General features: G+C 56.6%; 1 protein-coding gene and 1 long non-coding RNA gene across 4 annotated transcripts; one reads left to right on the forward strand and one right to left on the reverse strand.

Annotated features, from left to right (window-relative positions):
- The first annotated feature begins 1,115 nt into the window (after nucleotides 1–1,115).
- On the forward strand, nucleotides 1,116–16,782 carry LOC102453344 (E3 ubiquitin-protein ligase TRIM10-like). 3 transcript variants are annotated; one of them, XM_089771761.1, is made up of 8 exons: nucleotides 1,116–1,241; nucleotides 4,826–5,288; nucleotides 6,341–6,437; nucleotides 7,890–8,120; nucleotides 8,345–8,367; nucleotides 9,848–9,963; nucleotides 12,422–12,466; nucleotides 13,295–16,782. In XM_089771761.1, the coding sequence occupies exons 1-8, from the start codon at nucleotides 1,208–1,210 to the stop codon at nucleotides 13,807–13,809; spliced, it is 1,524 nt and encodes a 507-aa protein (XP_089627887.1). In that variant the 5' UTR covers nucleotides 1,116–1,207; the 3' UTR covers nucleotides 13,810–16,782. The 3 variants fall into 3 exon arrangements, with proteins under 3 accessions (XP_089627887.1, XP_075770332.2, XP_075770333.2); XM_075914217.2 differs by having other exon boundaries at nucleotides 1,117–1,241; nucleotides 4,826–5,289; nucleotides 6,348–6,437; XM_075914218.2 differs by having other exon boundaries at nucleotides 1,117–1,241; nucleotides 4,826–5,289; nucleotides 6,354–6,437.
- LOC149522061 (uncharacterized) lies at nucleotides 2,754–4,818 on the reverse strand. Its single transcript, XR_016347435.1, has 2 exons — nucleotides 4,030–4,818; nucleotides 2,754–3,072 (listed from the first exon to the last, which is right to left on the reverse strand). It is a non-coding gene; the product is annotated as an uncharacterized LOC149522061 (long non-coding RNA).
- Nucleotides 16,783–17,242: the final 460 nt, after the last annotated feature.

Genomic DNA, 17,242 nt, shown 5'->3' on the forward strand with positions numbered 1-17,242 from the left:
AAATCTAACCTTTAAAGTGGCCACTGATGCCACCCGGCCCTGCTACCTCAGCTCGCAGCGTGTAGAGCCAGGAACACTTAGCCAACTCCCGGGTCTCTGTTCAAAAGTGTCACATGGGCCAGAGTAGTTTGCGCTTCGCTCCCACCCCAGCCTAGTGCCCCCCTAGCGTGGCGCCTGGGGGCAACTGTCCCCCCACCCCTCCTTCGCTACGCCTCTGCGCAGACTCTGTGCTGAGGAGCAGACCTGCGGAGACCAGAGAGCCAAAGGAATCAGAGGAGCAACACAAGCAGCTGGAGGCTGGCAAAGCAGCATAGTCTGGAGCTGGGTGTGGTGAGCAGCTGGGACCAGCAAAGGGGGGAGAAGAGGCTCTGGGCTGGGAGACACCACCAGCCAAGAGGCCCTGCAGGCCAGACTTGGAGAAGTGGAGGGAACCTGCCACTTACAGCCTGAGGCCCTGTGGTCACCGAGTGCTCAAAATCCAGCTATGAAAGTTATTGCTTAGGCTCCTCTCTACATACACATAGCCCCTCTGTCTCTGCCTTTCAATACCTCAGTTCAGTCTTCCTATTTATCCCAGTCACAATGATGACTGACACAGTACAGGGTGTGCAGAGCCTAAATCACTGGAGAGGTCACGAGGACCATCAAGTGCTTCAGGAGCAGTCCAAACCCCAAAGGACATCAACTAGGACTCCTGGTAGGGAAAACACAGTTTCAGTTCACTTGGGGAGGGTGGCTAGGCTTTTGGTAAAGGCAGCAGCATGTCCCCGTGCTACAGAGCGGGGCTCTGTGATCTCTTTTAACCTTTCTCATTTTCCCCTTATTCTTTTCTTTTTATTCAGCTGCTGTTTAATAAATTGTATTTGCTTTGAATTGTATGTAACGATCAGTGGGTCAAGGATGCATGCAGTGTGAAGAGAGCACCCCGTAGTCCAGGCAGCCCCGCACTGAACCTACAGGGCCCAGCCAGGGTTACCTGGCTACAGAGGCCCCTCCCCACAGCCCTACTGAGCATGCCCAGGCTGTAGCTCAACTATAAAAGTCTGGGGAAGGACTCAGTCAGGGGAGACAGCTGAAGGAGAAGGACCTGAAAGGAGGGCTCCTGCACTGCTGTTGCCGGAGACTCCAGGGGAGGGCGGAGGTGAGCTGGTGAAACCTAGGGACAGTCGGACGAGGATACACCGGTCCCGATGCCGCCACAGGCTGGATGGGTATAGTGGAAGCAACCTGCAGGGAACCAGGTAGGAAGTGGCCCAGGGCAGAAGTGGGAGCCGCCTCTCCGGCCCCGCGATCCTCGGCGTGTTTCAGCCGGATTGCCCCGCTGAGGGGGTGACCCCCTACCTGGTCACTCACAGGGCCCTGGGCCAGGATCCCCCTAGCTGGGGTGTGTCCCTGCTGCAACCCCAAACTGTTTTCTGGACTCAGGCGGGAGGGGACACCCTAGCCCCTGCCCTAAGTAACTACAAACTTGGGACTTAAGCCCCAGGAAGCCTGGGCCCAGTCTTGTTGGGATTTCGAGGACTCTGCTACTCAGGAGAGTGGAAGGGGAGCCCTCAGGGCCAGGGAGGCCTTTGGATAAAAGGAGTAGGAGCGGGGACTCGAATCCTATTGCTGGCCCATTTCACTGGGGTGGTATAGAAGCCAGGAAAGATCCCCACAATAGCGGGACCATTCCCCCGCTTACGCTTGTAAAACGAGGTGTATGGGAGGCTTCCAAAAGAGGGGTTTTTTTCCCCTGAAATTTGGCCCCATGTAGATGGGCCAAATATCAGAAAATCCTCCTGCAAAAAGAAAACGGAAGAATATACAAATGCCAGCACAATTTGCATACTGTCTTTGAAAAACAAACACACACAGTGCAGCCGGACCCCTAGTGAGGAAAATCGAAAGGAGCCTAAACTCTGGCCAATGAAATATAAAAATATACTCAGGGGAGTGGACGAACAATTGGAAGAGCAGCTGGCCCAAAACTCTAAAAGCAATGGCGATATTTCTTTCAAAGTGCATCGAAGAACGAAGCCTGCTAAACAAACTCCCCCTCCCAGCGCTGTCAGCAGTTGTGGGAGTGGGGGGAGTCAGGCTGGGGAAGGGGCATAGGTGTGGGGCATTCTGAGTGTCTGCAAACCTGCCGGCCCAGCTCCCAGGGAGATTTAGTGACCAAGTTGGAGTCTCAGGCTATGTCTAGACTGCAGGCTTCTTTCGAAAGATGTTCTTTCGAAAGCATCTTTCGAAAGAGCATCTTTCGAAAGATCGCGTCTAGACTGCAGGCGGATCTTTCGAAAGAAAAATCCGCTTTTTCGAAAGAGAGCACCCAGCGAGTCTGGATGCTCTCTTTCGAAGACGGCCTCTTTACATTGAAGAACGCCTTCCTTCGAAAGAGGAACTTTCGAAGGAAGGCGTTCTTCCTCGTGAAACGAGGTTTACCGCCATCGAAAGAAAAGCCGCGTTCTTTCGAAATAATTTCGAAAGAATGCGGCTTGAGTCTGGACGCAGGGGAAGTTTTTCGGGAAAAGGCTACTTTTCCCGAAAAAACCCCTGAGTCTGGACACGGCCTCAGTTGAACTCGGCGGGCACCAGACACGGATGCAGCTGCTGGGACGGAGAGCCTGCCGTGTCCTGTCATGTGGTGCGTTGAGCAGCCTGGAGAAGAGGCTGGAGTCTTATAAATCGGTGTTTCTTAAACTTTTTAAGACCAAGGAAAACCAAACTAAGTTTTTTTTATGGGGAAACACCAAGGATTTTTTTTGGGGGGGGGGGGGGGGGAGAAGGGTATGGAGGCGGGAGGAGTTACTGAGGGGAAAAAAAATTGCCTGCCCTTTTAAGGGCAGCTATTTTGAACTCTGTTGTTCTCCATGGCACACCGGTATATCGCGCAATGCAGCCTCACTGCTCAGGTGCTATACTGGGGTTTCAGGGAGATTCTCCCTCCCCCCCCCATGCAGCCAGCAGCCCGTGCTCCCCTCTGCTAGACATGGGAAGACGAGAGGTTTTCTCAATAGTCTCCCTGTCACAGACGGCTGGTGGGACGCTGGACCCATCATGGAAGGCGTGGTCTCCAGGGGAGTTTTTCTGCTGATTTAAAAAAAAAAAAAAAAGGATAGTCACTGTATTTGCCGGCTTCCCTGGGGTCTGGGTTGCCAGAGAATTTCAGCCGGGGAGTTTATGGGAGGAACTTCCTCCTGCATGTGGTGCTGGAGCAATTGGCCAGACGGGCAGGTGGGAAATAGCCAGGAGGAACAGATCCCCGAGCACCTGGGCCAGAGCCCTTCAGAGCATCCCCACAGGTGAGCAGTGCTCTGGGTTGGGGCAATTAGGGGAGGGGACAGAGGAGGGAGATAGTGGAAGGGGGTGGGGTCTGGGCAGGGTTGCTACTGCCTCTCCAAGTGGATGCTTCACCCCTGCCCACACTTGGGATCATGGTTAAAGCTGCCCCCCCTTCCCTCCCCCCACCAAAATCTGCAGTGGCCCCTCTGGGTAAGGCTCTCCCCTAACAGGTGGTGGGTCCCAAGTCACCTCCCCTCTGCCCCTCGTGCACCAGGGTGATTGGAACTGGGGGTCACCCCGTTCCCATGTGAGGTCCCAGAGCACCTGGCTGCAGGTTGGGGCAAAGACCTCGTGGGGTGCACCCCTGCCTGAGGGGCCCAGCTCAGTCGGCTGCCAGCCACTCACCTGCCCCTGGCTTGTGACTAGCTCTGAGTGCAGACCGGAGAGCGGTGTGGGGACTGGGGGAGGGGAGCAGCCCCCACATGGCCGGAGGCAGTGACTCGGGCCCGGGGGAAACGTTCCCCGTAAAAACATAGGCCTGGAGCTAGTGCACATGCCCCCCCACAGGGTGCACCCAGGGTGTTGTGCGCCAGAGTGGAGCCTGCCCCCAAGCCTGAGAAGCTCGCCTGGAGGAGTGGGGGGGGGGGGAATTTCAGGGGGCAGTGTTGGAGTACCATGAAAGGTCCCCTTGGTGCACCAGTCATCTCCAGGCGGGGGCGTTGCAAACCCCTTGAGGCCTGACCCACAGCATTTGGATGCTCTGACCTTCCCAGGCTGGCAGTCCCTCAGGTGCGGCAGGGCTAACAACACACGTCGACGGTACGATGAGCTCTCGTGTGCACAGCCCGCTTCTTCCACGAGAGCTCGTCTCCCCGGCCTCATGTGTGGTCAGTCTCTAAGGTGCTGCAGGACTGGTCGTTGTTTCTGAAGAGTTTCTAGTTACAGGCAAACTCCGCTCCCCCTCAGGGGCTGTGTCTACACCACAAAGAACATTCCGAAAATGATACACAAATTGCAAACCGCAATTTTTTTTATCCTTTCCTGCTTTTCTTCTGAATGAGGCTTTTCCAACAGTTGGCCAGTCGACACACAGAGAAATGTCGGAAAATACCCCTCTTTTGGAACATCCGTTCTTCCTCATACTACGAGGTTTACAGAGATGTGGAAAATATGCCTGTTTTTCCAAAAAAAAAAAGTTTGGAAAAGCAGACACGTTCCTTGGACATGGTAGAGCTTTTCCAGGATATCCCAGAAAAATTCTGCAGTCTAGACATACCCTGAATCGGACTGACTAGTTACCTCCAGCTGCAGGGCTCAGCACGGTTGGGTCCCACATCAGTGGGTTGCCCACGCAGAGCTGCCTGCCAAGCAGGGGACATCTGTCCCTTCCAGACTTGCAGCAGCACAGATCCGAGTGATCCTTTTCATCCCCCTCTCTCCATTTCCCCTGTTCCTCCCTCCGTCCCTTTCCCTCTGCCCTGCCCCCTCTGTATAGTTTCACTTTGGTTTCATCCCTCCCCTTCCTGTCTCCTCCTTTTTTCTTCTTCTCCCTGCCTGTCAGCACAAGCCCGGGCCTGGCCGAGCAAGGATCAGAGAGCAGACACACACCCGACTGCCATGGCCTCCAGAGCCACGCCTGGGGAATTGCAAGAGGAAGCCACTTGCTCCCTCTGCCTGGGGTATCTGACGGAGCCGGTGACTATAGCCTGTGGGCACAACTTCTGCCGAGCCTGCCTCACCGGGCACTGCGAGGAACGGGGAGCAGGGGGCCTGACCTGTCCCCAGTGCCGGGCCCCCTTCCAGAAAGGGCAGTTCAAGCCCAACACCCAGCTGAATAACATCGTGCAGAAGCTGCGGCAGCTGGGGCCCGGGCAAGGAGAGGGCCTGTGCGAGGGACACCAGAAACGACTCAAACTCTTCTATGAGGACTATGGAGCCGCCGTCTGCTTGGTGTGCGAGAAATCCCGGGACCACAAGTCCCACAGGGTGGTACCCATGGAGGAGGCGGCGGCCCAGGAGGACCAGGTAGGGGATGCTGCTGCTTGTGCCTCATGAAACCCTTAAGGGCCCCAGGTTTATCCCTGCCCAATGCCGGGCCAGCCGTTCCCAGGCGGCTGCTCCAAGGGAGGAAGCTCCGTGAAGGGGCTGGTGTCCGAGGGGTGAGCTCCGGGGACCATGGGGAAAGATCCAGACTCCTTTGGGTCGACACTGGGAGTCTCTGACGGCGAGAACGGGCCCGGCTGCTTGCTGTGTGCCTGTCACCCGCCTGGCAGGGGTGGGTTCAGTATCTGGGGGCTCCCTTTCAGCAATGCAACACAGAACTGGCTCCCGTCCCCACCCGGTCACCTGGGCACATCGCACCCCACCCTGGGCACCTCTCGCAAGCACAGAGCCCGAGTGTAAAAACAGGCGCTGGCTTCTCCTTTCCCTAGGGCTGCCCAACCTTACCTCTGTCCCAGGCCCCACCCTACACACCCAAAGCACGGACGTGCCACGTTCACTTCTGCCCCTGCCCTCGCTGCGTCACCAGTCGCCTCCTGTTTCTTTGTCACTGGACAAAGCCTCTTCCAGTCCTGAGTATCGACTGCACAGGGACAGAGCGCCACTACACTGGGACTGCGCAGCTTTGTAGCCAGACAAACGGCCTCCCTGATTTCTCTGAGCCCAGGCCAGTCCGACCAGGGCAATTCCAAAGGCTCCACGGCTGAAATTCCAGCCCATTTTTAAACCCTGGGGGCTTCTGGAATTTCTATCACTTTGTTAGTTCAATCGTCTCAAACACAAATGTATCGATTCGCTCTGTGACGTGCCGTACCACGAATTCATTCACAAGAACCAATCAAGCTTGGTGGCAATCGAGATCTCTCTCTAATGACTAAAAAGACTTAGCCTGAATTGGGAACAAGTTAGAGTATGACACACCCAGTCTGTCATTAATACACTGTTCTCTCCTTGGGCGCCCGATGTCACACAGTGATTGGGACCACCAGTTTCTCGGCTTTGGGTGGGAAAACGCCCCATTCCGCACCCCCTCCGCCCTCCCAAGGAAACCTCCCAGCTCATTTCTGTTTCTTCGGGAACAGTTCGAGGCCCATGTGAAGATGCTGAGGGAAGAGAGAGAAAAGCTGCTGGGATGGAAAGCGACGGGAGAGGAGAAAAGCCAGGAGTATCTGGTAGGTGCCTGCGGTTATGAACCAGAAGGGACAGGCAGGGGGAGGGAGGGTGTTTGGGGGCAAACTCCTGTGTGGCCTTGGGGAAGGTGGGATGGGTTAGGGTTGCTTCATGACCCTAGATTGCTGGGTTAGATCCATGTGTAGACAGGCCCTGAGCTTCCATTGGTACGGACACTGTACAGAGGGTCTGTTTGGGACCGGTTCTGTTCAGTATCGTCATCAGGATCTAGGTGATGGCATAGAGAGGACACTTATTAAGTTTGCAGATGGTCCCAAGCTGGGAGGGGTGGCACGTGCTTTGGAGGAAAGGTCAGAATTCAACTGGAGAAATGGTCTGAGGTCAATAGGATGAAGTTCAAAACGGACAAATGCAAACTACTTCACTTAAGAAGGAACAATCCATTTCATACATACAGACTGGAAAGGAGTCCTGCAGAAAGGGAACTAGGGATGATAGTGGATCACAAGGTAAATATGAGTCAACAGTGTGACACGGTGACAAATAAAGTAAACATGATTCTGGGCTGCGTGAATAAGAGTGTTATGAGCAAGACACGAGAAGTCGTTCTTCCACTCTGCTCTGCGCTGGGAGTCTTGTGTCCAGTTCTGGGCCCCACATTTCAAGAGAGATGTGGAGAAATTGGAAAAGGTCCAGAGAAGAGCAGCAAGAATGATGAAAGGTCTAGAGAACATGAGCCGTGAGGGAAGGCTGAACAAATTGGGCTTGTTTAGTTTGGAAAGGAGGAGACCAAGAGGGGCCATGAGAGTGGTTTCCTAAATGGGTGTCACAAGGAGGAGGGAGAAAAATTGTTCTCAGCCTCTGAGGACAGGACAAGCAACAATGGGCTTAAACTGCAGCAAGGGAGGTTGAGGTTGGACATAAGGAAAAACTTCCTGGCTGCCAGGGTGGTGAAACACTGAAATAAATTGCCCAGGGAGGATATGGATTCTCCATCACCGGAGATATTTAAGAGCAGGTTAGATGGTGGTAGGTCCACCATGAGGGCAGGGGGCTGGACTCGATGTCCTCTCCAGGTCCCTTCCAGTTCTAGTGTTCTGTGATTGTGTTACTGTCTAGCTCTTGTGTTCTCCCCGGAAACCTTCCCGCAGTGAATGAAATATCCCCATGAAGGGTTGTCGGCTGGGTCCGGTCATTTCATGTTTGTTTCTGTCCCCCCCGTCTCTGTCAGGGTGGGGCTGAGTCCCACCTCCTGCTGCTCTGGGTCTGAATCCCCTGAGCCCGTGAATAACAGAACCTGCAGCCTAGGGCAGGCCTGGAACCGTCCCTTGCAGAGGGACTCGGGCAGCTGGGAGAGCCACCTCCGCCTAGAGCCCACAGGGCCCTGACAAATGTCACAAATCTGAGTCTCCCTGCTGCACACTCAGCTCCCCACGAAAGGGCCCCGGGCTCCACCCCTGCCCCTGACCAGCCCTTTCCCCGTTTTCGCACAGAAACAGACACGAGCCGCGTGGCAGAAGATCGTGGCCGAGTTTCAGCAGCAGCGCCACTTCCTGGAGGAACAAGAGCGACTCCTGCTGGCCCAGCTGCAGAAGCTGGACGAGGAGCTTGTGACGCACCAGACCGAGAGGGGCAGGAAACTCGCCGAGCAGATTTCCTGTCTCAGCGAGCAGATCGGGGAGTTGGAGGGGAAGTGTCAGAAGCCAGCGAGTGAATCCCAGCAGGTGAGACGGAGGGGAAACAGCCCAGCCCCCCACCCAGGGGGTCCAGCCGTCAGGTCTGGGTGTAACTCGGCGGGTGCTTTGACACGTGAGCGGCTGTTGGGCTTTGCAGAGTCCCAGGCACAGAGCTACATCTAAATCCCTTCTCTGGGGCCCCCTTTGTCTGTCTGATGGGTTATTCCCTGTGTGCCGCGTGGGGCTGACGCTCTTTTCTCTCTCTCCCCCAGGATATCGGAAGCACCTTGAGCAGGTACGTGGCTCTCGCTTTCCCAGCCCTGTGCGGTGTGAGGGGACGAGCGAGGAGCCGATGTGAGCACCACAACGCCCCAGGGCTCCACAGCCAAATGGAGGGGGTTGGGGAAGCTCACAGGCTGGACACACATTTATCTGAAACTTCAGTTTGAAGGTCTCACACTGTGCAGAGATGCTGGAATTCTCCATTCAGTGACCTCAAGTGTTTCCTGGAGCTGCCACCTCCCTGGGGACCGGCTGCCCCAGGCCTGAGGGGTGGGACGTGGGCCTGTCCGTTCTGGGCGCTGGGCACCATTCAGCCCAGGGCAGCAGGGACTCGGGGTCTGTCCCACCCGAGGGCTGTTTGGAGACCTGTGTGGGATGAGCCGGGGAGGGGGAGCTGGTGTCTCGATCTAGTCCAGGGGTCTCTGACCTTTTTAAGCACGAGATCACTTTTTGAATTTAAGTGCAATCCAAGATCGACCTCAAACCTAAATACCCTGGCCCCGCCTCCTTCTCAGGTCCCGCCCCTTCTCACTCCATCCCTCCCCCATCATCACTCACTTTCATCCGGCAGGGGCAGAGGGTTGGGGTGCAGGTTCTGGTTTGGGATTAAGGGATGTGGAGTGTGAGAGGGGCTCTGAGCTGAGCTTGGGGGAGGCTGTTGGGCTGCCGGGGGGGGGGGGGGGGTTGGATTGCAGGGGTGCTCAGAGCTAGGGCAGGGATTTGGGGTGGAGGAGGGGGTACATGACTGGGGTAGGGTTTCAGGAGGTGGGCTCCGACTGGGCCCTGCTCACCTCAAGTGGCTCCTGGGTGGTGGGGCAGTGGGGTAAGGCAGGTTCATCCCTACCTGGCCCTGCACCACTCCCAAAAGCAGCCAGCAAACTTGCTCTATCCCTAGTCCTGTTGTACTCCCTCTGCTCTGTGGAGACAGGATACAGGGTGGGAGAGAGGCACCTTGACATCAGCACCCTCCTCGCCCTGCCCTGCCCGGCACAGAAAGCAGGACCCCCCTGGGGGAAACCGCTCCGAGGCAAGGTGCAGGAGATGCCCAGCAGTGTTGGGGGGGAGCTGAAGTGCTGGCACTTGACAGCCTCTTGGCCAAACCCATCACGATCCCCTGTCAGAGGCTCCAAGATCGACCGGCAAATCCCATCGACTGCTCAGTGATCACTGGTCCAGTCCCCAGCGGGCAGATTCTACAGCCCTGCCCCTGGGAACCTCCCGTCCCTCAGCGCCTGGAGGCCTGGGAGTGAATTGGCCGTGGGGACTCAGTTCCCCTTTGTCCCCAGAGCTGGTCTCCCGAGGCCGGACGTGGGGAACATTCCTGAGTCCCTGCGGGGAAGGTCGCCCAGCCAAGCCTGCGCTGCCCCTGCTCTCAGGCTGGGAGAACTAGAGAAATTCAAACTCCAGCCCCATCAGGGCAGCGACTCGCTGGCCAGCGGGTGAGAACTGAGTCACTCGGTGCAGGGTCACCAGGGGACGTTGTGTCTCCCCAGGCGTGAGGAGGGGCAGGCCCAGCAGCCAGAGGAGATGGCTCCTGAACTGGAGGAGCGAGTCCGGGATTTCTCCCAGCAAACTGCTGTGCTGTCGAAGAGTCTGAGGGCGTTCAGAGGTACCGAACAGGGTGCATGGCACAGACTGGGGGTTCAGGACATTCAGGTCGATGGAGCCATGTAGGGGTCTGTCTACACTAGCTCATTAATTCGAGCTAGGTAGGGTAATGAGGGCAACTGGAGTTGCAAATGAAGCCCAGGATTTAAATATCCCAGGCTTCATTTGCATGTTCCCGGGCGCCGCCATTTTTAAATCCCCCTTAGTCCGAACGAACTGCCCGCACCTAGACGCAGTTTAAAGTTAATCCGAACTAAATCCTTAGTTTGGATTAACTGTTACTCCTCATTCCACAATTAAATTAAATCCCAGGCTTCATTTGCAACTCCGGTCGCCCTCATTACTCTACCTAGCTCGAATTAATGAGCTAGTGTAGACATAGCCTAGATGAGTTTACTAGACATAGCAAAATGAAGCGGCGATTTAAATAATCGCTGCTTCATTTACATAAAAATGGCCGGTCGGCTGATTGTCGGCACAGCGCGGTAGTCTAGTCAGGGATCAGCTGACCCCAGAACCCTTTGTCATCAGATCCTTTATGCCTTATGAAAAAGGCATAAAGAGACAGAGGCCAGATGGCTCTCCTACCCAGATCAGCACAGGGAGCTGGGAGGAGAAGACCATTTTGGGGGAGCTGGGTGCGGATTTCGAGCCATGGTGGCGGGGAGGGGAGTGACGGATGTGGGTCACAAGCCTTGGGTTGGCCATGGCTGCCCTACTCCCCATCTTACAGTCAGCCCCGCCTACCCTTTGTTTCCCTTCTGGGGCAGACGTTGTGATCTCCTCGGGTTCGTCAAAACTACATCCCTTTTTCAAGAAAGTGCTTCATTTGCATAATGGGCGGCTGCAAAAACGCGGCTTTTTCAGGAAAAGATGGCAGTGTAGACGGGGATCTTTCAAACATTAACCCTTTTTTGCAAGATCCTGTAAACCTCATTTTTTGAGGAATTATGAAAATGAAGCGCGGGATATCTAAATTCCGGCTTCATTTGCAATTCTCAAACAAGGGATGTAGTTTCGACACACCCCTGTTGTCTGGCCGTAGGGTATGAGAAGCTGTATACACGTCTTCAGCCAGCCATCCCTCCCCCAGACAGTGTTGCAGGGCCCAGGGAAACCGAGGCACCCACAGAGTTGCCACAGAAGGGCACAGGCATAGAGAACACAAAGCAAAGAGCGTCGCTGTAAAGCAGATTGGATACGGTGAGGTCAGGAGTTACTACAATCCCCACAACAACACACATGCACGGCCAGACTGTACTGGATTAGATCTGCTCCAATCACCGTGGTATTAGAAACAGTAAGTGCCTGGTGTGACTCCCACGTCGCACGCACAGGGACTTGTCATTGCCGGGGCTTTTGCTGTGCCAGCAATTTTCAGGTTATTCTCTTTTCTGATTCACTCATCACCACCCAGCACAGGCCGATGTGCACGGGTCACTGACTCTGGACTTCACTAACTGCTCCTGGGCAGGTCACTTTGGGTGTCTGTCTGCACGCCCCTTGGCTGTGTCTACACTGGGCCACTTATTCCGGAAAATCCGCCGCTTTTCCGGACTAAGCTGCGAGCTGTCTACACTGGCCCCTTGAATTTCCGGAAAAGCAACAACGCTCTACTGTACAAAATCAGCCGCTATTCCAGAAAAACTATTCTGCTCCCGCTCGGGCATAAGTCCTTATTCCGGAACACTGTTCCGGAAAAGGGCCAGTGTCGACAGTCCAGTAGTCTTTTCCGGAAAAAAGCCCCGATCGCGAAAATGGCGATCGGGGCTCTTTTCCGGAAAAGCGCGTCTACATTGGCCACAGACGCTTTTCCGCAAAACGGGCTTTTCCAGAAAAGCAGCCTGCCAATGTAGACGCTCCTTTTCCGGAAAAACTGAAAACGGAATAGTATTCCGTTTTAAGCAGTTCCGGAAATTCATGCCAGTGTAGACACAGCCCTTGTGTGGGCAACACCTCTGTGTCCCGCAGAGCAACTCAGGAACACGGCACTTGAAGCACAAAGTTACTGAAGGAAACACTTCCCGTAGGGCCAGCACACAGCTCGCCAGGCCCAAGCCCAGACACTCAGGGGCAATGCTCAGTCTCGGTTTCTCTAGAGTTACGAATGAAGAAACTGGTGCCAGTTCTCAGCACGTCCCGTACTAGCTAGCGCCAAGCAGAGACACAGCGGAGACGGGGCAGGGCCCGGGCGTCAGGGCGGCTCAAATCAATTCCCGACTTACCGAAGGTCACAACACTCAGGCTCAGATTTACCCAAATCCCTTCGTTTGGGCCCTTGCATCTCTCCCAGCCAGAGGGCTGCAGGACGGGTGTCCCCGGGCCATGCAGCCCCCCCAGCCGCAGGTGGAGGGACAGAGGCGTGTCCCTGAGAGGGCTGGGGATGGAAATGGGGCTGGGGGAGAGTGGGGGAAACCTGCAAACCTGAAATCTCGCCTCTTTTATCCTTCCCCTTCCAGACACTCTGCCGGCTGCACTGGCGGCACAAAGAGGGTACAACCCAGGTGAGCTGCCTCAAAGCCTCATTCCCCTGTCGGAGCCAGGCCTGCTGGGCACAGCGGCGTCCCCCAGGACAGGCAGGCACCGGGCAGGCTGCTTAGCACCACTGGCCAAGCCGTAGCCAAACTACCCCCCTCCCCAAAACCTGAGTTTCCTCCAGTCCAGGGGCCACCTCCTGCACCCACTTCCTCATCCCAAGCCCCCCACATCCCCTGCCCAGAGCCCAAACCCCCAGCCAAGAGTCCTTCTCCCAAACTGGAGCCCCCTTCTGCGTCCCAAAACCCTTATCCCCAGGGCTACCCCAGAGCCCTCCGCCCCTCCAGCACCCAACTCCCTGCCTGAGCGTGCAGCCCCCTCCGGTATCCAACACCCTCGGCCTCCCCCCAGCCTGGAGCCCTGGGTCTGAGCGGAACAAAAGACACTTGTGAAAAGGGAAGAGGCACCGAGCAGTAACCCAGGGACACGCCACAGGCCCATTGGGCTGCTGCATCCCCTCACACGCGCCCGCCCCTGGCCTCGGCCTTGGCAGCACCAACCCTGAGCTGCTTCCTCCATCAGGGCCTGCTCCATCCCGCGGTGCAGCCCTTCCCCCCACAGGGCACATAAGAACATTGCATTGCCCCGCATCACGTGTGCCACGGCCCCTCCCTGCCGGGGAGTGAGCTAAACCCCTTGGGCTGGGCCGCTGCTCCCCACTCAGAGCCGGGCGCCCCTGGAGGCAGGAGAGTCCCTGAGTCACAGCCCAGCTGGGGCAGATTCTGTCCCTGACGCCATCGACCCCCCCCCAGGGCCGAGCTCTGCCCCTCACGCTCCGATTCTCCCCCCCCCCCCAGCCGACGTGACTCTGGATCCAGACACGGCGCATCCCAACCTCGTCTTGTGGGACGATGGGAAATCTGTGAAATGGGAACACGCAGAGCAGCCGCTGCCCGACACCCCGGAGAGATTCGACTCTTGGTTCTGTGTGCTGGGCCGCGAGGGCTTCACCGCGGGGAGACATTGCTGGGAGGTGGAGCTGAGGAATGGGGGACACTGGGGCGTGGGGGTGGCCAAAGAGTCGATGAACAGGAGGGGGGAGTTCAGCCGGAGCCCCCAGGGCGGGATCTGGGCTGTGTGGCGTTATAACGAGCGGTTCCTGGCTCTCACTGACCCTGAGACCCCCCTACAGCTGACCGCCCCCAGCAGGATCCGGGTTTGCCTGGACTGTGACCGGGGGCAGGTGACATTTATCGATGCTACAGCCGAGGCCCCGATCTTCACCTTCCCGCCGGGCTCCCTCCCTGGGGAGAGAATCCGACCCTGGCTCATGGTGGGGTGGGCAGTATTCCCATTCAAACTGCACCCCTGAAATCAGACCCTGTAGCGTCACACACCCCAGTGTCTAGGACCCTGGAGAACTCCCCTGTACCCAGGTCCCAGCTCCTCATTTCTATGGTTGCTGAAATCTCCCCTCCTCCCCCCGCCACACACACACTCCTTCGGGCCGACACTGGGAGTCTCCGCACGCTGACAGTGAGAACGGGGCCGGCTGCTCCCCGTGCACCTGTCGCTCACCTGGCGGGGGGAGGGGCAGCAAGAGGGGCCGGGTTCAATATCTGGGGGTCCCCTTTCAACAATGCAACACAGAACCGGCTCCTGGGCAAATCGCACCCACCCTGGCTTCCTCCTTTCCCCAGGGGTGCGCAGCCTTAGCTCTGCCCCAGACCCCATCCTGCCCCCCCAAAGCCAACCCCCAGCCCTGCCTCTTCCCAGCCCCACCTCTCTTCTTCCTATCCCCCACCCTATTCAGCATGTCCCACTCTCACTTGTCCCCCTCCCCTCAGCCATACCTGCGGCAGGTACGTGCAGGCAAGGGGCGGGGCCGAGTGGGGCGCGGCCGGTGGGTGCAGAGGACCTGCTCTGTGTCGAGTGTCGCTGCAGCCTGGGAGCGCGCACGGAGCTGGCGCCGCTGGTGGAAACGGGACTTTCCGTGGCAGGGGGGAGTCGCCTCTTTTCCCAGAGAGAAACCCAGGAGCCCAACGTGCTCCCAGAGACCAGCGGTCAGGGCCTCCGCCTTGCACCCTCAGGTTCTACAGCCACACGCCCCTTCCACGCCCCCCTCAGCTTGCCCCCCCTCCTATGCATCTCCGGTTGGCGAGGACTCGGGGGCCAGAGGTGCCGGGGGGATGGACAAAGGCCCCTAGCTTGCTCCAGTGTCCACACTCTTGCTCCAGTGTCACTGCCAGGAATGGAAGTGACTAGTCGACTCTCTGATAAGCAGAAGCTTAGTGGCTAGTGGACTAGTGATGTGACTAGTCACTCTCCCTCTTGCTGCCTCTATTGGAGAGAGGTAGTAAGGTGGGGGAGCAGGAGCTGGTGCTGGGGGGAGTCAGCCAAAGACGGTTCCCCCCAGCACTGTCTCCGCAGGGGAGATAGAGGCGCGGCAGGGAATGTCACGAGTGGGGACTGGATCCGTCTCTGCCTGCACCACTTGGGCTGCCGTTCTACTTTTGACATGGGCAAAAGCCCCAGCCGGATGCCCCCCCTGCACGGCTTCCGCTTTGACCCGTCAGAAGCATCCAGCAGTGCCCAGGTGCGGGTGCCCTCATCGACTCACCGAAGAGTCGGTGGAAATCCCAGCGCCTAGTCGATTAGCGAATTCATCAAAATTTCCCACCCCTCGTTACCTCCTTGCTGCACCCCTGACCCCGGCCAGCGGTCGCCTGCTCCTCCATGGGAACCTCCTTTGATCAGGCTCTTGAGGCTCTGCCCTGCCCCAGTGACTGTTTCTCTTGCTGGAGGGAGGGGGGTGTCCTTGCTGAAGCAGCCTGGGCAGAAACACGGCCCCACAAGTGAGAGCAGCACCAGAAAGCTCTGAGCCCAAGGAGACTCCTGTGGAGCTTTCTTCATTCTGTCCGTGGACTGCGGTTCCACCGGGCCTGGGTCTCTGGGGTCCAGGACACGCCGCCCGGCAGCGACAGCTCCCCCCCCACTCCCTTGTACAGGGAGATCTCGGCACATCAAGTAATGAGCCTGAACCACTATTGCTTACATTTTAGCAACCAAGCTCGCAGGCCCATAAATACACCTAGCCAGCCACGTCAGCATGACCACAGTTGGGGGGGGGGGGGGGGGTTTGAGTGCCACAGAGAGGGCAGCTTGACCCCACGTCCTTCCTGAGGCCCAAATCTCTAGTGTAGGGGTCTCCAACCTTTTTGAGCATGAGATCACTTTTTGAATTGAAGTGCAATCCAAGATCTACCTCAAATATAAATACCCTTGCCCCTGCCTCCTTCCCGCACCTTCTCCAAGGCTCTGCCCCTGCTCACTCCATCCTCCCTCTCTTGCCCATCCTCACTCACTTTCATCAGGCTGGGGCAGAGGGTTGGGGTGCAGAATCTGGTCTTGGATTAAGGGATCTGGAGTGTAAGACGGGCTCTGAGCTGCTCTTGAGGCAGGCAGTTGGGGGTTCTAGGTGCAGGCTCTAGGATGGCGTTTGGATGCAGGGGTGCTTGGGGCTAGGGCAGGGACTTGGGGGGCAGAAGGGGGGTTCATGACTGGGGTAGGAGTTTGGGATGTGGGCTCCAGCTGGGCACTGCTGGTGGTTTCTGGGTGGTGGTGCGGTGGGGCTAAAGCAGCCAGCAAACTCCATCCCACATCCTGCTGTGCCCCCCTCTCTGCTCTGGAGAAAGGATACAGATTTGAAGGGGCCCCTTGACATCAGCACCCCTCCTCTCTCTCCGCTGCCCTGCACAGAAAGCAGGAGGCTCCCCAGCGGGAGGGGCAGTTACAAGGCAAAGGGCAGGAGATGAACAGCAGTGTAGGGAAGGGGCATCTGAAGTGCTGGCACTTGACAGCCTCTTGGCCAAACTAGTCAGGATCACCTGTCAGAGGCTCCAAGATTGACCAGTAGATCCCGATCGACTGGTTGGTGACCGCTGCTCTAGTGAAATCCCTGAGGTATAAATTTAGAAAAACAGGAAGCTTGTCTAAATGCCCCAGGACAGAGACCTGTCAGGGCCCCAGGCATGGAGTCTCTGAAAAAGAAAAAACGCATCTGCTGAAAGTGATGATTAGATGAAAACCTCTTGCCTAACCTTTAAAAAGTGCTTGCCTGACACGTCTGAATGACATATTATTGTAATACTAATGGATGAATAAGGGAGAAAAGTTTGGGTTAGTGGGACAATTGGAGCGACACCTCTGTCACGAATCATGGGTAGCGTGAATGGTTAGCATGGGTGAATCATCAGTAAGTGAGCTGAGGAGAGGCTATGTTGAGGCCCAGACAAGAACCCCGGAGGATTATGGCTTGTTTACAACTTTAAGAGAAAGGACTGTGTGCAATAAAAGAACTGTGTATGTGGCTGAGGCAGCGTTTCCAGCTTTGCCAGATAAGAAAAAGTAACACGGGAAGAATCTAACCAAGGACAGACCATTGTTTCTCACTCGTGCTGAGGCAAGCGGTGAAAAAAACGATATTTCTGGATCGGTCGTGGACACACCAGTAAGAAGGGGGTGTCACTGATGGATATCACCCCACTTGGACTGTGTGCAACCAGTGGATGGCATCGTACCAGCCTGGCCCCTATCGAGGGGATATGTACCACACCGTTTCCCCCCACGAATTGGAGTCCATCGATTCAGTATATTGGGGTGACATGCACATCGTACTTCTGCCTCAACCAAATTAACCAACATTACCTGGCATCTGGCCAGCCCCAGAGGGTGTGTGTATGAGTGTGTGTGTTAAATTGGGTTAAGAATTAGATTTAAATTAAGTATTCCATTTAATTATTCCT

The sequence above is a fragment of the Pelodiscus sinensis genome, chromosome 19, assembly GCF_052426305.1.
Source record: "Pelodiscus sinensis isolate ZL-2025 chromosome 19, ASM5242630v1, whole genome shotgun sequence".
In the NCBI taxonomy this organism is placed as follows: Eukaryota; Metazoa; Chordata; order Testudines; family Trionychidae; genus Pelodiscus; species Pelodiscus sinensis.

What these genes read in the sequence shown, in the direction of transcription:
- LOC102453344 (XM_089771761.1), top strand. Translation starts at nt 1,208, where the DNA reads ATGGGTATAGTGGAAGCAACCTGCAGGGAACCAG. An exon ending in AGAAAAGCCAGGAGTATCTG is followed by an intron (nt 6,438 to 7,889) that starts GTAGGTGCCTGC and finishes GTTTTCGCACAG; the next exon opens with AAACAGACACGAGCCGCGTG. An exon ending in ATCGGAAGCACCTTGAGCAG is followed by an intron (nt 8,368 to 9,847) that starts GTACGTGGCTCT and finishes GTGTCTCCCCAG; the next exon opens with GCGTGAGGAGGGGCAGGCCC.